Source organism: Aquila chrysaetos, chromosome 8, assembly GCF_900496995.4.
Source record: "Aquila chrysaetos chrysaetos chromosome 8, bAquChr1.4, whole genome shotgun sequence".
NCBI lineage: Eukaryota > Metazoa > Chordata > Aves > Accipitriformes > Accipitridae > Aquila > Aquila chrysaetos.
In genome coordinates, this window is record NC_044011.1 from 5,842,279 (window position 1) to 5,864,319 (window position 22,041).

At 57.6% G+C, this 22,041-nt stretch overlaps 1 protein-coding gene across 1 annotated transcript; it reads right to left on the minus strand.

Moving 5' to 3' along the window:
• Positions 1 to 10,301: 10,301 nt before the first annotated feature.
• LOC115345195 (myosin light chain kinase, smooth muscle-like) lies at positions 10,302 to 15,471 on the minus strand. The gene is given in 12 exon segments (XM_030023615.2): positions 10,302 to 10,746; positions 11,129 to 11,219; positions 11,298 to 11,418; positions 11,603 to 11,755; positions 11,834 to 11,957; positions 12,368 to 12,585; positions 12,831 to 12,895; positions 12,897 to 13,035; positions 13,158 to 13,248; positions 13,623 to 13,797; positions 14,170 to 14,255; positions 15,201 to 15,471. Coding segments are annotated over 10 exon segments (1,251 nt in total). The 5' UTR covers positions 13,639 to 13,797; positions 14,170 to 14,255; positions 15,201 to 15,471; the 3' UTR covers positions 10,302 to 10,513.
• Positions 15,472 to 22,041: the final 6,570 nt, after the last annotated feature.

Genomic DNA, 22,041 nt, shown 5'->3' on the forward strand with positions numbered 1-22,041 from the left:
AGGCTGAGCAAACTCATTGCACCCCTGGGCAGCCCACCTTGGGCAGGGAACCTCTGGAGTGTGTGACACTGGATCTGGGGGGCTCCCTGGGTGGGGACACCCACCTAGTGCCAGTGTTGGCATGGTGTGGGCAGGGGACGGCCCTGCCAGCATCCTGACGGCCCAGGGATGCTCCCGCTTTGCCGCCGGGCCGGGATAAAGCCGGACGAGCAGAACCACCTCGCCCAAGGGCCACGGGCAAGGGGCACGCAGGACGGAGCCAGCATTGGCATCCACGCTCCCCAACGGCTCTCCCAGGGGAGCCGCAGCACCCACCACCTTTGGCAGAGCATCCTGCGGGAATGCGGCAGCCGGTTTCACCCCATCAACACGCAACTCCCGCCTGCTCCCTGCCCGGCATCGGCATCGACAGCTGTAACTCCTAACCACTGCCAGGACACGAAGTGCATTGTTCCGCTGAGATTTGGTGAGATTCGGCAAGATTTACTGAGATTCGGCGACATTTGCTGAAATTTAAGATTTGAGATCTGCTGAGGGATGGGTGGAGGACGGATCCAGATGGGATCCTGGGACCCCCCCAGGATCTGCCATGGTCCAGAATCCCCCGCGCAGCCGCGGGGCCAGACGCCAGCGTTACCACATCCGTCCGGTTCTCGTGGCATCTCCTGTTTGGCAAGACCTGCTGAGGTGTCGGGACAAGGCGCTCGGCACCGCAGAGACCAGGGGAACACGCCGGACCTGTTCTGCCAACCTCTTCCACCTCCCGCAAACCCCAAATCCCAGCCAGGGGACGCGTGCCGCGAGCAGGCAGCTACCACCAAAGCAGGCAGCTGCCGCTGATTCCTGAGCTGCCCTTGGCACGATGCTGCGTCATCCCCATCATCTCGGGGGGCTTGGGAGGTCGAAGAGTAGCTGCGGGCAGCTCAGCGGCACCAAAATTGGGGTCACCCACATTTGGGGTTGTTCTGATTTTCCAAAGCTCGGTTTTGCAGTTGAAATCTCTTCGTTTCATTAAATATTTCAGCATCTCATTAAATAGCTTGCATTTAATTTTTAAGGTAAGGCACTGTGACCCTCTGCGGGGACAGGGACGGCCACCCTGACACAGTCCCAGAGGTGTGCCCAGGAGGGTAGATGTCACCAGGGTCACGTGTGAGGACCAGGGCTTTCACCCAGCACTGTCCCATACCGGGGACAGGCTCTGCCGTGGGTCAGGGGGTCTGTGAGGACCCCAAGGTCTGGATCCCCCCATGAGCATCCTGCCTGCATGGCGAGGTGAATCCTGAGTGCCATCAGAGCGCCCACGTTCATGCTGGCAACACCTTCCTAACCACAGCTGGAAAAGGGTGCAAGGACCTTTCCTGATGGGAATTACCAGGATTGGGATCCCAGCTGGAGATGCAGGGTAGGAGTGGAGACCCCCATGCAGGAGACCTGGTGTGGACTGAGCCCGGTGGGAGATGGGTGTTAGGACAGGTCCCAGGCTGCCAAGACAGGGCCAGGCTTTGATCTCAAAGGTCCCACCAGGTCCCTCCTGACTTGGGGTAGGATGCCCCATGTCAAGGGCAGGTGCGATCAAAGCAGCAGGCAGGGTTGGGCAGGATGGGGTTGACACGAGGGACGTCTGTGGCTCTCAATCCCCAGGAGAAGCAGGGAGGAGGCCAACGGTACCATCTCCTGGCCATGGGGAGGGCTGCGATGGTGGGACGAAGGCTGTGAAAGCAGGGCGTGAAATGAGGGCCGTGTGCTGGGAAGGACAGGGCTTGTGGTCCCCTCTGCATGGGGAGGTGTTTCATGAGGGATTTGGGGTTGCGCTGATCCCCATGGGCATGGTACCGAGCTGCAAAGAGGGAGCTCAGTCCTGGTTTTTGGGCAGCTGGAGGTCCTTGGTGCAGGTTAGATGTGGTAGTCCTTGCACCGGCTATACCAGGAGGACAAGGTGGGAGAGCATCCTACTCCCCCCTCATCTCAACCCCAGAGACTGAGATGCCTCCAGAGATGGCAGATCAGCCAGAGTGCCTGTGGTCCCTTGGCTGGGGGGACTTCATGGCCCTTATTTGGTCTTCTCTTGGGCCAGCCCTGCATCATCCATCCTGGGTGCTGCACCTTGCGGTGATGGTTGTTGAGCTCCTGTGACCACAAAGAGCCTCCTGACCACCCCAGAAACTGGCTGGGACCTGGCCATGCCCTTTGGGAAGTGAGGACACCCCGCTTCACTCCAGGAACTTTGCAGAGAGACGAGAGCGTCACAACTCAGGTATTACTGATGTTCCTGCCTCACAGCTTCTCTCTTCATCTAACTGCCTTTGCATCTGTTGCTACCAAGTCCTTATACTCTCGTGTCTTCCCTCCTTTCACCATTTTTCTGGTGTTTGACTTGTGACACGTGAAGGCTTTTATCTGACAATTCAAATTACGTGGTGGCTGTTCACACCCTGCTATAAATAGTCCTTAAAAAAACATTCGAGAAATTACGTGTTCAAATAATCATCTTCAGTGTGTGCCCAGGGCTAATTTTTTTTTACATTAAGGTTGACTTCAGACTTAGATTTGTTTCCTTCATTAATTTCAATTCACTAGAAAACACTCAAGCAGAACATTGTACTCTTCTGGGGTTTTTTTCCCCTGAATTTTCAGGTCCACAAAAAAATACTATTTTTTGATGTTAGAGCTACCCAGGCAATATTTCCTCATCCAAATAAGCATTCCTAGACCTAGATTGTGCAGCCCAGAATAAACCCAAGGTTATCATGATAACTTGGCACTGAAGGATTAAGCTCCAGAAGCTTGAGGGTATTTGGACAGGTGACCCCACCTCACGTACCTCCAAGCAGCTGGACCTAGGGGTACCTGAGATAGGGAGGGGAACCGTTTCTCAAGGTTCCCCAAGGGCATTGCTCTTCCTTTCTGTCTTGATGGAGGATTTCTGATGATTTGAGGACCTACTCTGAAGTTGTGTGGCTGAAGTGAAGGTCAGCCCAAGAGTCTTTCTTGATGGAAGGCTCAAAATCTTAATTCCTTTGCCTCTGAGATGCTGAGATTGGATTTCTATTTTCAGTGCTGCTGAGTTTCTCAGTGGCTCTAATGAGTTCCAGGTATAACTCCACTTTTCATTTAGTCCATTGCTTTCTCAAGCACACATTGTAATGTGTTAAACCATGGGAAGCAGTGGAAGGAGAAGAAACATGTGCCTTCTGTTGGTAAATCAGCTTCTTCTGTATGTAAATCAGTTTTTACAGTATAAAATACAGGATTATAGAGAGAAAGCTCATGTCTAGAGTCCTGGGACATGGATTTTCAGGGCTGCGAGGAGTTTGGAAAACAGATGAAGATAAACATAGTTCCCTACCAGAAATATTTTGGTAATGTCACATGGTAAATAGTTCATCAAGGGATTGATTACATGTAACTTGGTGTTTGCTTATCATCTGCAGCTTGAAGGCATTCAGTTTGGTTCCCAAGGGATGCATGTGAGTTCAGAGTCTGTGTAAAGAGGAAAACATGGAATAGATAGCGGGTAAAAATTGGGATATGATCTGTGTGACCATCAAGAGAAGAGCAGTGGAGGAGAAAGGGGTTCCTCAGCCTCTCGCTCTTACTCTGGGAAGGGAAAACAAATGCTCTGGATAGAATATGGAATATTTTTGTTTGTTTATTTGTTTCTAAGGAGTTTCTCCTCCAACTCAGAGCACTGAATCCACTTCTGCTGAAAACATGGGAGGAATAGGAAGCAGGTGAGCTCTGTCAGGAGATGTCTCACAGAGACATTGAAGAGCCATGGTTGGACCCTGCAAGGAATCATAGAATTGTTTAGGTTGGAGAAGACCTTTAAGATCATCGAGTCCAACTGTTAACCTAGCACTGCCAAGTCCACCACAAAACCATGTCTCTAAGCACCACATCTACACCTCTTCTAAATACCTCCAGGGATGGTGACTCAACCACTTCCCTGACCAGCCTGTTCCAATTCTTGACAGCCCTTTCAGTGAAGAAATTTTTCCTAATATACAATCTAAACCTTCCCTGGTTCAACTTGAGGCCATTTCCTTTTGTCCTATCGCTTGTTACTTGGGAGAAGAGACTGACCTCCACCTCACTACAGCCTCCTTTCAGGTAGTTGTAGAGTGATAAGGTCTCCCCTCAGCCTCCTTTTCTCCAGGCTAAACAACCCCAGTTCCCCCAGCCGCTCCTCACAAGACTTGTGCTCTAGACCCTTCACCAGCTTCGTTGCTCTTCTTTGGACATGCTCCAACACCTCAATGTCTGTCTTGTAGTGAGGGGCCCAAAACTGAACACAGTATTTGAGGTGCGGCCAGTGCTGAGCACAGGGGGACGATCACCGCCCTAGTCCTGCTGGCCACACTATTTCTGACACAAGCCAGGGTGCTGTTGGCCTTCTTGGCCACCTGGGCACGCTGCCGGCTCACATCCAGCTGGCTGTGGACCAGCACCCCCAGGTCCTTTTCCGCCGGGCAGCTTTCCAGTCACTCTTCCCCAAGCCCGTAGCGTTGCATGGGGTTGTTGTGACCCAAGTGCAGGAGCCGGCACTTGGCCTTGTTGAACCTCATACAATTGGCTTCGGCCCATCAATCCAGCCTGTCCAGATCCCTCTGTAGAGCCTTACTTCCCTCAAGCAGAACACTCCTTGGTGTTGTCTGCAGACTTACTGAGGGTGCACTCGATCCCCTCATCCAGATCACTGATAAAGATATTAAACAGAACTGGCCCCAATACTGAGCCCTGGGGAACACCACGTGTGACTGGCTGCCGACTGGATTTAACTCCATTCACCACAACACTTTGGGCCCAGCCATCCAGCCAGTTTTTTACCCAGTGAAGAGTACACCCATCCAGGCCACGAGCAGCCAGTTTCTCCAGGAGAATGCTGTGGGAAATGGTGTCAAAGGCTCTACTAAAGTCTAAGTAGACAACATGCACAGCCTTTCCCTCCTCCACTAAGCGGGTCACCTTGTCACAGAAGGCGATCAGGTTAGTCAGGCAGGACCTGCCTTTCATAAACCCATGCTGACTGGGCCTGATCACCTGGTTGTCCTGTACGTGCTGTGTGATGGCACTCAAGATGATCTGCCCCATAACCTTCCCTGGCACCGAGGTAAGACTGACAGGCCTGTAGCTCCCCAGATCCTCCTTCCAGCCCTTCTTGCAGATGGGCGTCACATTTGCTAACCTCCAGCCCACTGGGACCTTCCCGGTTAGCCCGGACTGCTGATAAATGATGGAAACTGGCTTGGTGAGCACTTCTGCCAGCTCCCTCCATACCCTTGGGTGGATCCCATCCAGCCCCATAGACTTGTGCATGTCTAAGTGGTGTAGCAGGTCACTAACCATTTCCCCTTGGATTATGGGGGCTTCATTCTGCTCCTCGTCCCTGTCTTCCAGCTCAGGGGGCTGGCTACCCCAAGAACAACTCGTCTGACTATTAAAGACTGAGGCTAAGAAGGCATTAAGTACCTCACCCTTTTCCTCATCCTTTGTCACTGTTTCACCCCTGCATCCAATAAAGGGTGGACATTCTCCTTAGCTCTCCTTTTGCTGCTAATGTATTTATAGAAACATTTTTTAATTGTCTTTTAAGGCAGCAGCCACATTAGAAGGGCCAAAGCCCAACTAGTAGTTAATTTTCTCCCTGCATAACCTCACGACATCCTTGTAGTCCTCCTGAGTTGCCTGCCCCTTCTTCTAAAGGTCACAAACTCTCCTTTTTTTCCTGAGTTCCAGCCAAAGCTCTCTGTTCAGCCAGGCCGGTCGTCTTCCCCACCGGCTCATCTTTTGGCACATGGGGACAGCCTGCTCCTGCGCCTTTAAGATTTCCTTCTTAAAGAATGTCCAGCCTTCCCGGGCTCCTTTGCCCTTTGGCTGCCTCCCAAGGGACTCTGTCAACCAGTCCCCTAAACAGGCCATAGTCTGCCCTCTGAAGTCCGAGGTAGCACTTCTGCTGACCCCCCTCCTTGCTTCTCCAAGAATCGAAAACTATCATTTTGTGATTGCTATGCCCACGATGGCCTCCAGCCATCACATCACCCACAAGTCCTTCTCTGTTCACAAACAACAGTGAACAACCTTCCCTAGTTGGCTCACTCACCTGCTGTGTTGGGGAAGGTCTCTTCCACACAACCCAGGAACCTCCAGGACTGTTGCCTTTTGGCTGTATTTTATTTCCAGCAGACATCTGGTAAGCTGAAGTCCCCCATGAGAACAAGGGCTAGCATTTGTGAGACTTCTCCCAGCTGCTTATAGAATATTTTGTCTGCCTCTTCATCCTGGTTGGGTGGTCTATAACAGGCTCCCACCCTGCCTTGTTAGCCTTCCCCATACCCATAAACACTCAACCCTATCATCACCTTCATTAACCTCTAGATAATCAAAACACTCCCTAACATACACGGCTACCCCACCGCCTCTCCTTCCCTGTCTATCCCTTCTGAAGGGTTTATAGCCATCCATTGCAGCCCTTCAGTTGTGCGAGTCAACCCACCATGTTTCTGTGATGGCAACAATATCATAGTTTTCCTGCTGCACAATGGCTTCCAGCTCCTCCTGTTTGTTGGCCATGCTGTGTGCATCAGTGTAGAAGCACTTCAGTTGAGCTATTGATGCCGCCACCTTTTAGGGGGGGAGAAGCCCAAATTCCTATGTGCCCATTCTCAGGTGCTTTCGTGGTTTCTAACACACCAATAACCCTTGCATCTTTGCTGCCGCATGGATCTCCATTCCCTACCTCTGGTTGGCAGACTGAAGGACCTTGCTAGCACACCATCCCTCAAACATCGGCGTGTGGCGCCCCAGGCTTATCTCTAGTGAGCCTGGTTTTATCTCTATCCCCCTTCAAATCTAGTTTAAAGCTCTTTCAATGAGCTCTGCTAACTCCTGTGCAAAGATCCTTTTTCCCCTTTGAGACAGGTTTACCCCATCTGTCGCCAGCAGGCCTGGTGTCATGTAGACTGATCCATGATCAAAAAATCCAAAATTCTGATGGCAACACCAGGCTCAGAGCCAGGTATTGATGTGCTGGCTCTTCCTGTTTCTTCCCTCATCATTCCCTACAACTGGGAGGATAGAGGAGAACACTGCTGGTGCTCCTGATCCCTTACCAGTCGTCCCAAGGTCCTGAAGTCTCTCTTGATTGCCCTCAGACTTCCTGTTGCAACTTGATATGTGAAAAATCAATAACGGATAATGATCTGAGGGCCGAACCGGGGTAGGAAGTTTTCTCTTCACATCTTTAACCCGGGCCTCAGGGAGGAAGCAGACTTCCCCAAGAAGTGGGTCCAGCCTGTGTATAGGGCCTTCCCTTCCCTTCAGAAGGGAGTCTCCTATGACAATGACCCACCTATTTTTCTTTATGGAAGTGGTTTTGACACAGGGCATAGGCCAACTTAACCCTGGGGACACCTCGAAGCTAGATGAATGAACCATCATCCTCTTCATTGTTCGGTTCCACTTGCAGAGCCTTATCCCTATTACGCAAGAGCACCTGGGAAGGTGGGGTGGTCACGGAGGAGACGTGCCTGCTGCTCCGGGCAGGAGCTTGTCACCATTGTCCCCTATCCCTTGAGTCATCACGTTCAGTCAGGCGGAGAGAGGATAGGGAATCCCCCGTGTCATATGTCCTGTCTGCCTGACAGGCCTGTCCTGGGGAAGGCAGGGTGCGATTCCAGTAGTCCATCTCTCCCTCGCGCTCCCTGATGCTCCTCAACCCATGGTCCTCCTCCCCGAGCCCTGTCACTAAGCGGAGGAGCTCCTCTCCCTGGGCACACCTCCCACGCTGTCTGTGCTCACTGCTGCCGTCCCATCCCAGGCTAAGAGCAGGGCACGGCCTCCAGCCCGACACCGTTCCCACCGGAGCTCTGTCTGGGAACCTGCATCAGTCATGGTGGGTGCAGAGCTTGGAGAGACTGTGGCTTTCTGCCGGCTGGATACCCTTGCTCCCTGGTTGAGCTGGCAGAGGCACAGCACCCTTCCTGCGCCAACTGCTGCCCCATGTCCCGGTCTCTCGCGCTCCCCAGGGGCTTCTTTTTTATGTGCAGGGGGGGTTTTGGCCACCCTTGCTCCTGGCCCTGCCCAGGACTCATCAGCTGCTGTCACCCCGTGGGTCTCCCCACTCCCCCGAGGTTCTCCCGGTTCAGGACCCCGCTGTGCACCACACGTGAGCGCTCCACTGAGGATTGTGCCGGCACCGGAGCTGCTCGCCTCGGTGTCTGACCTACAGCATGCCAAGCAATGAAAACATCAAGGTGGCCTCACCACTGTTGGGAGGGTCCCCAAAAGGGCTCCCCATTCTCTGGCTGGAGGTCCGTGCTGGTTGCTTCCAAATTAAGTTCCTTCTTAAGTTGCACATACTGTTTCCAACAACGTAAGAGACCACCAAGTCCTGGGCAGAGCATGTTACCACTCTGCGACACCATGGCAGTCTCCTGCTTCCCGTGGTTAGATGTACCCAGAAGCAGCCACCGGCCATGGACGTTATTAACAGGAACAGGCTTTTGCCACAAAAATTCAAGTCAGGCCTGGGTGCTGATAAAGCCTTGTCAGCTGGAGAGTCAATGCCACAATAACAGGACAGGAAGGTGACAACATCCTTCCCCATTAGCCCAAGAAAAGAACAGATAAGAGCCATGAATTCCCCCACCCAAGGGACCACAGGCACTCTGGTTGTTCTACCAACTCTGGAGGGAGCAGGATGCCAAATCCTGATATGGAAACCTCCTGCTGTAGTGGCCATCAGCTTCCTAGAGGGTTCAGCAAACTATCCGAAAGTGGGTTTGTCATTACCAGTCCAGCAGCAGCTCTGATGGCTGGTGTCCCTTTGATCTGCATCCAGCGAGTGCTCCTGGCCAGAGCTCTCAGACATGTGTCCCTGCCGTGGTTGTGAGAGTGAGTGGATTTGGTTCTGTTTAATAAAAACAACACTTTCATCCTAGCCCCTGGTGGCCTCATTCAGCAGGGAAGGAGGAAGAGGAGGAGGAAGGGTCAAAGCTGTGCCTCAGCCATGTGTTATTCTGCACAGCCACAACCTGGCAGCGGGCACAGGGCTGGACCACTCCAATCAGGGCACCTTCACAAGCCCTCCGGCTCCAGCATGTGCTGAGGGAGAGCAGCCCCCAGCCCAGCTTCGACAGGAGGTGGGTTTTCACAGAATCACAGGATGGCTGAGGTTGGAAGGAATCTCTGGAAGTCAACTGGTCCATCCCCTTGCTCCCAGCAGGGCCACCTAGAGCAGGTTGCCCAGGACCACGCCTAGATGGTTTTTTAATACTTCCAAGGATGGAGATCACACAACCTCCCTGGGCAACCTGTGCCAGTGCTCCATCACCAGTAAAAAAGTGTTTCCTGAGGTTCAGATAGAACTTCCTGTGTTTCATTCGGTGCCCATGGCTTCTGGTCCTGCCACTGGGCACCGCTGAGAAGAGCCTGGCTCCATCCTCTGTGCACCCTCCCTTCAGGTATGTATAGATATTGATGAGATCACCCCTGAGCCTTCTCTTCTGCAGGCTAAGTAGTCCCAGCTCCCACAGCCTTTTCTCGTAGGTGAGGTGCTCTAGTGCCTTCATCATCCTCCATTGAACTCTCCCCAGTGTGTCCATGTCTCTCTTGTACTGGGGACCCCAGAACATGGCACACTCCTCCCGCTGTGGCCTCACCAGTGCTGAATAAAGGGAAGCATCACCTCCCTCCACCTGCTGGCAACGCGTTGTCTATTGCAGCCCAGGACACTGTTCACCTTCTTTGCAGCAAGGGCACAGTGCTGTTTCATGGTCAACCTGGTGTCCACCAGGACCCCCAGGCCAAGCTGCTTCCCAGCTGGGTGTCCCCCAGCACGTACTGGTGCCTGAGGTTGCTCTACCCCAGAGACAGGGCTGTGCCCTTCTTGTTGAAGGAGAGGGGCTCCCAACTCCCAATTTCTGACCAAGATGCCTCCTTAGGAGGAGGTTGGAGGTCACACAGCAGTTTCTGGGCTCCTTCCAGCCCTGCTGGTACCAGAGCTGGCCCAGAAATGGAGACACCGGAGTCCCCAGGACACATCCTAGCTCTTCCTGTCCATGGGCTCAGGACATGATGCCAACCCTCCTTGATGATGAGGGAAGACTTCCAAACAAGGGACACAAGGGCTGCTGCTAGAACTGTCCCCACTCAGTCCCTGTCCCCAAGGGCCGGCATCTCTCCTGGAGAAGACAAGGGTGGGGGCCCAGGTCAGGTAAGAACCTGGTCCCAGCTCCCAAAGGGTGGGCACAGCTTGGGCAGCTCTTTCCCATCCCTCTCAGTGATTTTGGGGGAAAAAAGGAGCAGCACAGGGAGTGCAGAGATCCTTGGTGCTTTATTGGTGACAGCTCAAGCCCGGGCAGCCATGCAGACAGGAGCATTGTTTCCTTGCTAGGGACAGCAGGCATGGCTGTCCCCACGCCAGCACAGGGACACCGTGGGACCCCAGAGCTCACCCATGGAAGAGGAGCCCTGTGATCTGGGTCTACCCCAGGCTGCCCAGGTCATCGTGTCAGCTGCTGGAGAAGGTTTCGTCCCCATCGCTCCCTGTTCCTCTCTCACCAGCTGCTCTAGGTGCTCCAGGGCTGGGGTGGCACGGCCACACTGACACTGCTCTCTGCCTCCCCTGTGATGCAGTGCTCCCACCTTCCTCTTCCTCTTGGTCCGTCAGGAGCTCTGAGAAGCTGGGACCTCGTTGGGGCAAAGATCTGGAGGCTTGGTCCTCCTCCGGGCTACAGCCCAGGTCTGCAGGCAAATGGACAGAGGGAACAGTGAGGAGCTGGCTGAGTTCAACCTCCCTCCTCTGCTGGAGGAACACGCGTGACACCTACGGGCCAGGTCCCATGGCGATCAACTCCGGATCACACACAGATCCCAGCCCTGCAGAGCGGGACGTGCTTGTTCTAAGGCTGCATCAGAGATTGCCCCTTGGGCATGAGGGTGGCAAGGACTTTGGGGCACTGAAGCTGGCCTGGAGCAGAAATGCCACAGTGAGGACATGGCCCAGTGTGTGGTGGCAGCAGGGCAGGTTGGAGCAAAGGTGGCGGAAACTGCCCAGGAGCAGGAGTTGGGGGTGACAAAACAGAGAGGAGTGGGTTGGTGGGGATGATGCTTCAGGGGCCATCACCTTCCTCATCCTGAGCCTCTGACGCTTTCCTCTCCGGGCTCTGGGACAGCAGGGTCAACCTGTTGAGGGCCAGCAGAGCTTTGCCTGTTTTCTGGAGTGCAGAGAAGGAGCACTGAGTCCCACACCAGAGCCATCCCCATCCCCACATCCTCATCATCCCCCCAGGTACCTGCCACTTCCGACGCGTCAGGAACTGCTTGATCCTCTCCTTTGACAGCGCCTTGGTGCTGCTGGGCTGGGGCTGCTGCAGCCAGGGGTGCAGCAGAGCCCCTGCGCTGGAGAGCCGGCGGCTGGGGGCAGACGGGGTGGTCATGGTGGGGGCTTCTCCACCATCAGACCCTCGGCTGCTGGCATGGACCCGTGGAGCATCCCCTCCACCAACCGCATCCAGGGCTTTCCCCTGTCCATCCCCTTGGCACCCCAAAACCCAGCCCAGCTCCAGCTCAGCACCCCACAGCCGCCCCCAGGTCCTACCGGGTGTCCTTCTGCAGCAGTTGGCTGATGAAGTCCTTGGCTTGCTGGGAGATCTCAGAGAAGGTCTCCTCCTCGAAGTCCCACTGGGCAGCTGTGATGTTGCTCAGCGTCTCCATGTCGTTGTCCCCCTGGAAGGGGGACTCCCCGCTCAGCCTGGAGAGGTGACATGAGGACATCAGTGACAGCTCAGCCTCCTCCAACCTGACCTGCTCTTCCCAGGAGGACACTCACAGGATGTAGCAGATGACACCAACGCTCCACATGTCTGTGGAGAAGCCCACGGGCTCAAAGGCGACCACTTCTGGAGCCATGAACTCAGGGGTGCCATGCAACACCTTCACGGGGGTGTCTGGAGCTGCAGAGAAGATGCGTGGGGCAGGTGTCCAGGTGGGATGTCCCCAGGACAGCCCACTTGCACACCAACACATGCCAGGTAGATGAGCCCCTGTGTCCAGGTGGAGCTGCCGCCCTCCAGAACCCATCACAGGTCTTGGTGCTCTCCTAGAGCATCTCTGGGTGCTGGGCACCCACAGGCACAGGGGTCTTGGGGATGGCCACCTGGGAGGCAGGGCTGAAGACATGCAGGTTTCCCCAGAGCATCTTATGGTCACCAGAAAGGGCCCTGATCTGGTGGCACAGAGCTGCCTGTCCCAGAGGCGCAGGCAGGAGGATGCTAAGCTCCTTGCTGACATGCCTGGCCAGATCAGGTCCCTGTGACGGTAACAGTCCCTGCTCCGGTCCCCCAGGACCCCTATTCTTGCTCACCCAGCTTCCGCGCCAAGCCAAAGTCGATGATCTTGAGCCAGTGGCTGCTGGGGCTGACGCAGACAATGTTCTCGGGTTTGAGGTCGAGGTGGACGACGGCCTGGCTGTGCATGAACTGCAGCCCCTCCAGGATCTGCTGCACATACTGAGCACTGCTGGGCTCTGTGTGCTCGAAGTCATCATCCACAATGCGCTCAAAGAGCTCCCCGCCTGCCACGCTGGGGGAGGACAAGTTGCTGGGGACCCCGCTGGGGTCTACCAGCCCCAAGGAGGAGAAGACCCACCAGGGAAGCCAGACTCAGCACTCTGGGAGCATCCCACCACCCATACCTCCAGGGCCTGCAGGTTGCCCGTCCATCCTATGCCCCACGCCAGCACCCCTCCCCACCTTCAGTGCTCTCCCTGGCAGAGCCCGGCACTGTCCCCACCACCCCCAAACTTGACTCTGTCCCCCCGCACTCACTACTCCATCACCATCACCAGCTCGGCAGGGCCCTGGAAGGCAGCGAGGCACTGTACGAGGCGCGGGGTGATGCAGCAGGTTCATGAGCTCCACCTCATCCCGAGCCGCCTGCTTCTCTTTAGCCGTCCGCGTCCGGAAATATTTCCCAGCCCGGATTTTGCCAGTGGCTTTTTCCTGCAGCCGGTACACTGTCCCAAATTTTCCCCTGAAACAGAGCGAGGATGAGGGATGGAGGAGCCATCACCACCACCCTGCATCCCACCCAGGGCTGCGCATTGACAGCCATGGACCATCCCCAAGCAGTGGGGACGTGGGACCCCCACTTACTCTCCCAGCTTCTCCAGCTGCGTGTACATGTCTGAAAACTTTTCCTGGCTGCTGACGACCACATCGCGGTATTCAAAGGTCTCCTCGCCTCCTGGGAGGGATGGAATGGGGTGGTCCATGCATGGATCCCTCATACTTTGGGGACCAGCTGCCCACGCTTCCCCTGCAGTGCTTATTTCTGTGTCCCCCCTGCTTCATCCAGGTCCAACCGCCCTCCCCACGCAGTGCAGATAGGACCCGGGGGGGATGAGGGGACAGCAGCTGCTGCCACAGGAGCTCCTGGAGCAGCCCAGCACCCTGCAAGTCAGGGTAAAAGGTGCTTTTAGGATCAAAAATCCAAACGAAAAGGGGCCATTAAACAGGATGGGATGGAGATTGGTGCTGATCTGGGGGGTCACAGCAGCACTGGCGTCCCCACGCAAAGACTGCGCCTCCGCCAGGGAGAGACTGAGGGTTCAGCCATACCTTCTGCCTGGGACATGGTGGTGCCACCAGCTCCTCGCTGGGTGCTGGCACAGTCAGGATGGGTGCTGGATGCAGCGCTGAGGCTCCTGGCAAGCCCGTGCTGGGGCAGGGGTGCTGAGGCAGGCGATGCCTGTGTGTCCGCTCCGGCTGCTTCCTGGAGCCCCGCACCTTCTCCCTGCCATGTGAGACCACCAGCATCTCTCCACCTCTGCCTGCACTCCCCGTTCTACCCAAAAGCTGAAATCCTGATGGACCCAGAGAGACCCAGCAAAGGGCCAAACCCAATTTTAAAACAAGGTCCCTTCTTAGATGGGGACAATCTCTTTCCAGTAGCGCCTTAGGCTCAAAGCCGATGTTTTTCTCATGCCCTGTCTTGCATCAGCCAGGAAATCCCCAGGAAAAGCTGCATTTCTAGGGCAAAGGACCTGTTTCCTTACGCACATCCCCTCCTGCTCAGTCCATACAAGGTTTGGGAGGACAGGGCAATGACACCCAAGCGTGCTAGGTGGCAGCACCCAAACCCCAACCCAAGAGCCACAGTGCTGACCTGTCACCGTCCAGTCCTGTCTTGTCCTGTCCCAGGCCACCAGCAGGTCCCTGATCCTTCCCAGTCACTGCGGAGCCATCAGGGAGCTGGAGAGGGAAGGAAGAGGCGATGCTAGGGGTTGAGGACCACTAGGACCGCACATATGGGGATGTCTCGGTGCTGCCTTCAGGCCCATCCAGGAGCATCCCTCCTGCTCCGGGGCTGGGAACAGCCCCAGCTCTCCCCTCCCTTTCCTTCCCAGGGAGCGTTTCCGGACTCAGGGAAACAAACAACCACCAACATCATGACAGAGCCCTCCCCCAAACCACGTCTTGCACTGCAGTCCCAAACCCCCCAACACCCCTTTTGGCACTGAGCAGGGTCGCAGGGCTGCAACGCAGGGGTCTCGGGCAGAGAAATCCCGGGGGGGACGACACGAGGGGGTCTGCAGAGACCTGACACACCTCATTACCTAGCAGAAGGCTCAGCCCTGCAGTGCCCTCCCAGCATGTACCCAGACCTTAGAGCCTCTCGGAACTTAAATCCACCAGCAGCCCAGCCCCAGCACGCCTCCGCCTCCTTCTCCACCCATGGGTGGGTTCCCACTGAGGGGCTGAGCACCCACACCTGCTCCCCTAATCCCAGCTCCACCTGCATCCAATACCCTGCTAGAGCCATCGCTCTCCCAGAAACCCATCCTGGGCTTCAGGCTTCCCTGGGTAAGCTCAGCTCCTGCTTCAGGGAAGCCGGGATGAAGGTGAACGGGATGTTGCAAAACTCCTCCAGGCCTCCGAGCCCAGCGGTTTGGGGGAAAAATGGGGTTATCCAGCCTTTATCCCCAAAAAGCCAGACTGCATGCCTGCTCTGGCACCCAGCACACTGCCATGCCTCTGTTTCCCCTGCTTTAAAATGGGAATAACACCGTGATTTCCTCCTGGAGCTGACTCCACACCCGGTGATGGTTCAGCAGCACGACAGGGGACCCGTCCCCCCCCAGGGAGCCCCGTGTTACAGCATCCCCCCGAGCAGTGGGGATGTCACCCTGGTGTTACCTGCTGTCCGAAGCCAGGTCTCACGGGTGATCTGGGGCTCTGCCAGTGCCAGCAGACGCATCGCCGCCGCCACTCCCGCGCTCGGCACAAAGTCCACGGCTGCCGGCAGGGTGTCGGGGACAAGTGTCCCCAGCGCCGGGGCGGTGGCAGGGCCACCACGACCTTGCTGCTCGTCCGTCACCGTGACCTTGCCACCGGCAGGGCAGAGCCACGGGATGGGGCTGCCGTGGCCGGGGGGGGTCCCCACCAGCACACCGTGGGCGAGGGATGCGGTGGATACTCCCCACTCGGCGATGCCGTCAGCGCGCTTAGTTCGACCCTGCTGGGATATCGACTGCTGTGGCTGGGCATGCCGGGGACAGGAGTAGGACACAGCGGTGGCCTGGCTGGGGACAGGCAGCGGGGTGATGATGGAGTACAGCTGGCCGCATCCCGCCTGCCCGGCGAGGGGTGATGGAGACCCGGCCGGGCTGACGTCTGGCACCGCCGGCCACGGCTCCTGACCCCGCTTGGCTCCCAGCCCCTCTCCAGGGCAGGATGAGGCCGTGCGGGTGATGCTGGGCTGCTCCCAGCACAGGGAGAGGCAGGATACGGCCCAGGCGTGCGAGGGATCCCAGCAGCCACTTGATGTCAGTATTGGTCTGAATCTCGTCCTGGTGATGAGCAGCAAAAATGAGCAGAAAAAGGCCAGGAGGGGAAAAAAAGATTGGGGGTCTGGGCGACCTGTGGAGGGGTGGCAGAACCCACCATCCCTGGGAGGACGCGCTGGGATGCAGCGCTTGGCTGGAGGGTGAATCCCTCAGGAGCTGCTTCCTACCCCACCCCTCTGGATGGAGAGTCGTATCCATGGGACGACCCCACGACACCAGCCCGGAGTCCCTGGGGATGCCATGGGGCACCTGGGTGACCCCCCACAGTGTCGGGCCACCGCCCTGGGCACCATCCAGACTTGACTTCTTGCCACCAACAGACATAGATATATTTTTTTCCCGGCATCCAATGAGCATAACGAGCGGGTCGAGGCCAGGCACAGGTCTGGGACAACACGGCCGTTCCCAGCTCCATTCCTCCATCGCGCAGCACCGGTAGTTATTCTACTCCCAGCCTTTAATTCCCATGGGACCAGAGCCTGGTTCAGCCTTGCCCAAGCCCACATAAGGACCGTGTTTAATTTTCAAGCTCTAACCCAAATTTCCCCTCAATCTCATCTACTGGAGCATCCCCAGGAGTTTAAGGTCAACAGCAGGAAAAGCCGAAAGGATTTTAAGGAGTGAGGGTAAACGAGCCAGTCCAGGGATGGACGAGGAGATCCATCCATGCTTCGGTATTTTCCAGCCTTCAAAACGAACCTCATTACTGACAGCGCTTCGTTTAACAGCCACCGACCCCTGGCACTTTCTCGCACCTTTGCTTTCAGGTTTGGGAAGGTGGCCCATCCAAAATGTCTGGAGGTGCATTATCCGCCATGGACATCCTCTTCTCGTGCCTTACAAAATTAATTAATATAATTAATCATTAGCACTGACACCCGGGCATCCATGGGTTCCAGTTTGGGTGATCAAGTTGTCTCCATCTGCCTGGAGGACCCCCCAGCAAAGCCAGGATGGGATTTCCAGGTCACCCCCTGCCATCCCAAACCCCATCCTCCCCATGGGGTGCCCCACCAGACCCCCCAGTTCACCCCGACCCCCACCCTCAGCCCTCCCAGCCTTTGGGCTGAGTCAGGCCCCCTTTGTGCGGGGCACTGGGCAGATTTAGCTGCCTCTGCTTTTTTGTAGACCCTACAATAAACAGTGTTGCCGCAGGGTTCAGCTGGTGGAACTTGACGCTGGGTGACAGCGTGGCTTGGGGGGACGGGGTGACCTCACTGTGTCCTGGATCTGGGTGTCCGTCTGTCCATGATCCCATCGTGCCTGAGGGATGGGCTCGATGACTCCAGGTGGGGGACAGAGCCCCTGCTCCCCATCACCCGGGGAGGGATGGACACGGTCCCTGTTCCCCATCGTCTGGGGGGGACACTGTCCCTGCTCCCCATTTCCCCAGGGAGGGGGGACCAATCGCCGTTCCCCATAGTCTGGGGACACAGTACTCAGTGTGTGCGCCGGAGCCAGGCCTGTGGGGACATGGGTGACATGGGTGCATGTAGGACATGGGGACATGGAGGACACAGAGGACTTGGGGGGAACAACGGTCATGGGGACACATGGAGGACATGGGGACATGGAGTGCCTAGGAGACCTGGGGACACATGGAGGATATGGGGACACGGGGGACACCATGGACATCGGGACACGGGAGGGGTACTCAGAGGACACGGGGGACACCAGGGGAACATGGAGGGGACACAGGGGAGGCAGGGGACGCTGGGGATGGGGGGGACATGGGAGCCACAAGGGTCCACAGAGGTCATAGGGGGCAGATGAGGGGATGCAGAAGACATGGGGGACAGAGGGGACATGGGAGGAACATGGGGGGCACAGAGGACATGGGGGCACCCAGGGGGACGCAAGAGACACAGGAACACCAGGGACAGGGGCATGTGGAAGCCACAGGGGACCTGGGAGGGTCCGGGGACACCTGGGGGACACACAGGGACGGGCGGGGGGGCACACGGGGGACCTGGGGACACAAGGGGGGACCCAGGGGATGTGGGGAGCACTCAGGGGACCTGGGGACACACAAGGGGGCATGGGGACACCCAGAGGCCATGGGGACACGTGGGGACTTTGGGACGGGGGGCCCCAGGGGACACGGGGACACGCGTGGGCCCGGGGGGGGCTGCGCCAGGCACGGGGGGGGGGGGGGGGGGGCGGGGGGGGGTGCTAGTGGGCGGGGCCGGCTGCGCACGCGCTGTGGGCGGGGCTAAGGGGGGCGGGTCACTAGAGCGGGGCGTGGAGGGTGGGGCGGGGCCAGGCCGTTGCGCAACGCAGTGGGCGGGGACAGAACCTCGTTTGCCGCGGTGGGCGGGGCCATGCCGGGCAGTGGGCGGGGCCAGGCTGTGGCACACGTGGCCGGCTCTGGCGCCCCGCTGCGTTCGGGGGGGGTTGGGAGCAGCTTGGTACTGGGAGCACTGGGAGTACTGGGAGCGGGGTGGTGGGGAGATGGGTGCTGGTAGCGCTGGGAGATGGGTGCGAGGTGCTGGGACCTGGGTTCAGGATGCTGAGAGTGATGGGTGCTGGAGAAATGGGTGCAGGGAGTGCTGGGATGCTGGGAACTGGGGTGCTGGATGCTGGGAGCTGGGTAGCTGGGATGTGGATGCTGGGAGCTAGGTGCTGGGCACTGGGATGCTGGGTGCTCAGGTGCTGGAGAGCTGGGTGTTAGTCACTGGGGTGCTCGGAGCTGGGACCTGGGGTTCTAGGACCTGGGTGCTGGGATCTGGGCGTTGGGTGCTGGGCACTGGCTGGCCTGGCTGTGGGAAGTTGGTGGGAAAGCCGTGCCGGTGCCAGGGGATGTTTCACATCAGCTTCGGCTTGAGAGAAATAGAGCAAAGCCAAACGCACAAGGCCACAGCGGGGTTACAGGCTGGGCTTTTGGATGCCCTGGGGACAGCACCAGGAGACCTGAGGGCACCCAAGGGCACCCAACAGCAGTGTGTAGGCAGGGCGTGCAGGCTGTCCTCAGGCAGGGCTGCATGTCCCCGCCATGCCACCGGCTCCCACGGCATCCGTTTGCCTGCACCAATACCAGGAGAGGTACATCTGGGAGCTGGGTCTGGGCTTGGGCCCGGGTCTGGGGTTGCGAGGGCTGTCTGCAGACCTCGGTTGCCAGCGTTGGGCTCCCTTCGCTCCACTCCTGCCCCAACTGCTGAAGGCTTTGCTCAAGCTCAGGCCCGTCTCAACAAGCAGCTCCCTGCCCCATCCAGCCCAGCAGCCGCCGTGCTTCACCCAGGGCAGCGCTATCCCGGGACTACAGTGTGATAACCCCCTCTGTGACTGCAAATCCAGACCCAAAACTGTTCTGGAAGGAGACACGCCCTGCCATGTCCCTGGTTTAAATCCAGCCCACAGCATTTCTCCCCCCTGCAAAGCCTGCCCAGAGGCTGGGGGCAAACCCAGCCGGGTCTGCCATCCTGTGGGAGGCCAGTTCTGCAAGATCAGAGTTGTACAAACAACATCTGGTGTCCCCAGAATATTCCTGAGAGGTGTGGAAAGGGTCGTGGCACCCAGGCTTTTGGGTGCCAGGAAGGGCGGAAGGACCCATGGGTAGCAGATGGGGCGATGCCTGTGCCCAGACCTGGCTGGTCATGCTCAGCTGGACACCCCGGAGCGTGGAGGAGGCTGGAAAACACCCAAATACATGGAAAAAATAATCAATCTGGAGCTATAAACCACAAAAACCTCTGGCACCAGCAGCTCAGGGATCAGCCTGTCCCTGCACAGGGTTGGCTGCCAAATCCTCCAGCTCCTCCGTGCAGCCTTGAGCCCCCAGCACTGCTGGGACCTTGAACCTGTTCCTCCAGCCCGGGGAAAGCAAAGCAGCTCAGGGACAGGACTGACGGCACTTTCATGGTGCATGGAGCACCCCAGGGGAGCGGGATTGCCTCCAGATCCTTACAGCCACCCCCTGGGCCAAAAAATAATCGCACTCGGTGACCTCAGAGAGCTTCGCCGACACTCCTGCTGTTAAATACGCCATGTATAGCGTGACCAAGGGGCCGGAGCTGGGCACTGGCTGACTTGGCACACATGTGTGTCTGTGTGGCTCAGCTGTGCCGGGACGGCCATGGGCTGAAAGATAAGTTCAACACCCCAGGAGGTGTGTGGGGCTTATCAGCACGCCAGGCTGTTCCCCTGCTCCTGCAAACCCCTCTGTGTCCACGCCTTGCACTCCGCTTTGGGCAACAGCAGGCAAGGGAAGGGCAGGAGCAGGCAGGGGTGTCCCACAGCACGGACACTCATGACTGAGGGGGCTGTTGTCAGGCTCTGACCCTCTGAAGGCACAAAAACCCGGGAAATGGGACATGCAGGGAGTCAAACCCCATCTGCACTTGCTGGGGACTATCATGTCCTTGAGTTGCTGATGTCACAGCTACCAAAACCTCGCTCCCAATACAGAAAACCCCCAGAACAGGAGGGTTCCTCTGGCTTGTAGGGATGGGCCGGCACCGGGAGTGCATCCAACTGCTCACCATGAGCTCAGGGTGTGCCGAAGGGGTGCAAGGAGCAACGACCATCTCCGAGGAGCATCCCGACATCTCCCAGACATGGAGGCAACAGGGACAAAACACTCCGGAGGAGGTGAGGGGCTGCGCCAGGGCCCCTCCTGCTCCCTGGCACCGTGTCAGCCATTGCCACCACCACCGCTGCAGAGCGGGGCAAGCCCGGACCTCTCGCTGGCTGCCGGCCCTGCCTGCACCTCCCGGCACGGCCTGGCACTGCCTCCCCGGCACGGTGCCCGTTGGGGACGGGGAAGAGTCCCAGAGGGGCTGACGGCACCCAGTCCCATGCCAGAGGTGACGCCGGGGAGCTCCCTCCCCAGGATGTGGCACCAACGTCACCAGCCTCCTTCACAGCCCCCCGGGTCTCTGCAAAAGGGGTTTCTGCCCCCCCCCCCCCCATCCCCTGTATCTACAGCAGGGTCATACTGGGACAGTCAGAGGGGGAGAGCTGGATCTGTCCCCTTTCTCCCCACCCAAATCCCAAGATTTGGCCCATTTTACACCTCCCCATCCCCTTTTCCATTCAGGAACAGCCAGACCATTTCCAGCACCAACCCTCCAGCTGGAAAATGTTCAGCACAATTAACTCCCACTCATTAAAATCATAAACAACCCAGGGGGCGAGGGGGTGTTTGCGATTTTGGGGTTTAGCAGCCCAGAAGAAAAACCTTCTTGTCTTTTCGTAACAGCAGAACTTGATTCAAAAAGCTTCAAGCAGCTGCGCAGGCTGATTCCCTGCATCGTTCTCCCCAAAATCACGCAGAGACATGGCCAGGGCCCAGCCTGCCCCATGCTTCCCTCTGAGAAAGGAAAGTCCAAGACGTCTGCCTCCGTATGGAGAGCCTTTTTTTTTTTTTGCCTTTATGCAAGATTTGTTGCTTATTTTTTGCCTTTTATGTGTCCTGATCCCCAAAATACACATTATTCCCTTCCATACTTGCAGACTGAAAAACCCATCTGTAACACCCACGGCTCAGCCATGAAGGCTGCCTGCGAGGAGCGTTACCAGTGCCAGAGGTGAGAACGGCGGCTTTGGGAAAAATCTGGGGGAGAAGCTTGAAAAAGCTCATCGCCTTTGCTCTTTGGGTCACTCCTCTCCTTGAGATCCAAGATGGAGCCTAGGCTCACCCTGGGAGGAGGCGGCAGAGCTGGAATTGGGCAGAGAGGCAATTTGGGGCAAGAACCGCCACCTCCGGAGTACGCTGAGCTCTCGCCTTGCCGGCCGAAGGGGCCACGCTCCCCACGGGGAGACGTGTCTGCTAATTGCCATCCGTGTCTGCTAATTGCCATCCGGGAACGGTTCTGAAGGAGGAGAGAGGCATTAAAGAGTTAAGCGCCAGACGGCTGAAGCAGAAGGCCTGGCCTAGAGCTGGGGTCCCCCCCTTTGGAGCCGGGCACCCCCCATACGAGCCAGGCACCTTCCTGGAGCCCCCCCACCCCCGCACAGGCCGCTTGAGCAAGGCCTCGGCCCCCTGTGCCACCGCCGAGCCGGGCCGCAGCCAGGGCCGGATTTCAGTGTCTCTATCCCGGCCAATAAACCTCCTCCCCGGAGCCCGACGGGTCCTGACCGCCTAACCGAGGCGCTGCCCCCGCCGAGGGGCTCCGGGGAGCCCGGGCAGGGCCCGCAGCGCCCGGCCCCCGCCGCTCTGCAGGACGCCCGGTGGCACCGGGGCCTGCGGGAGC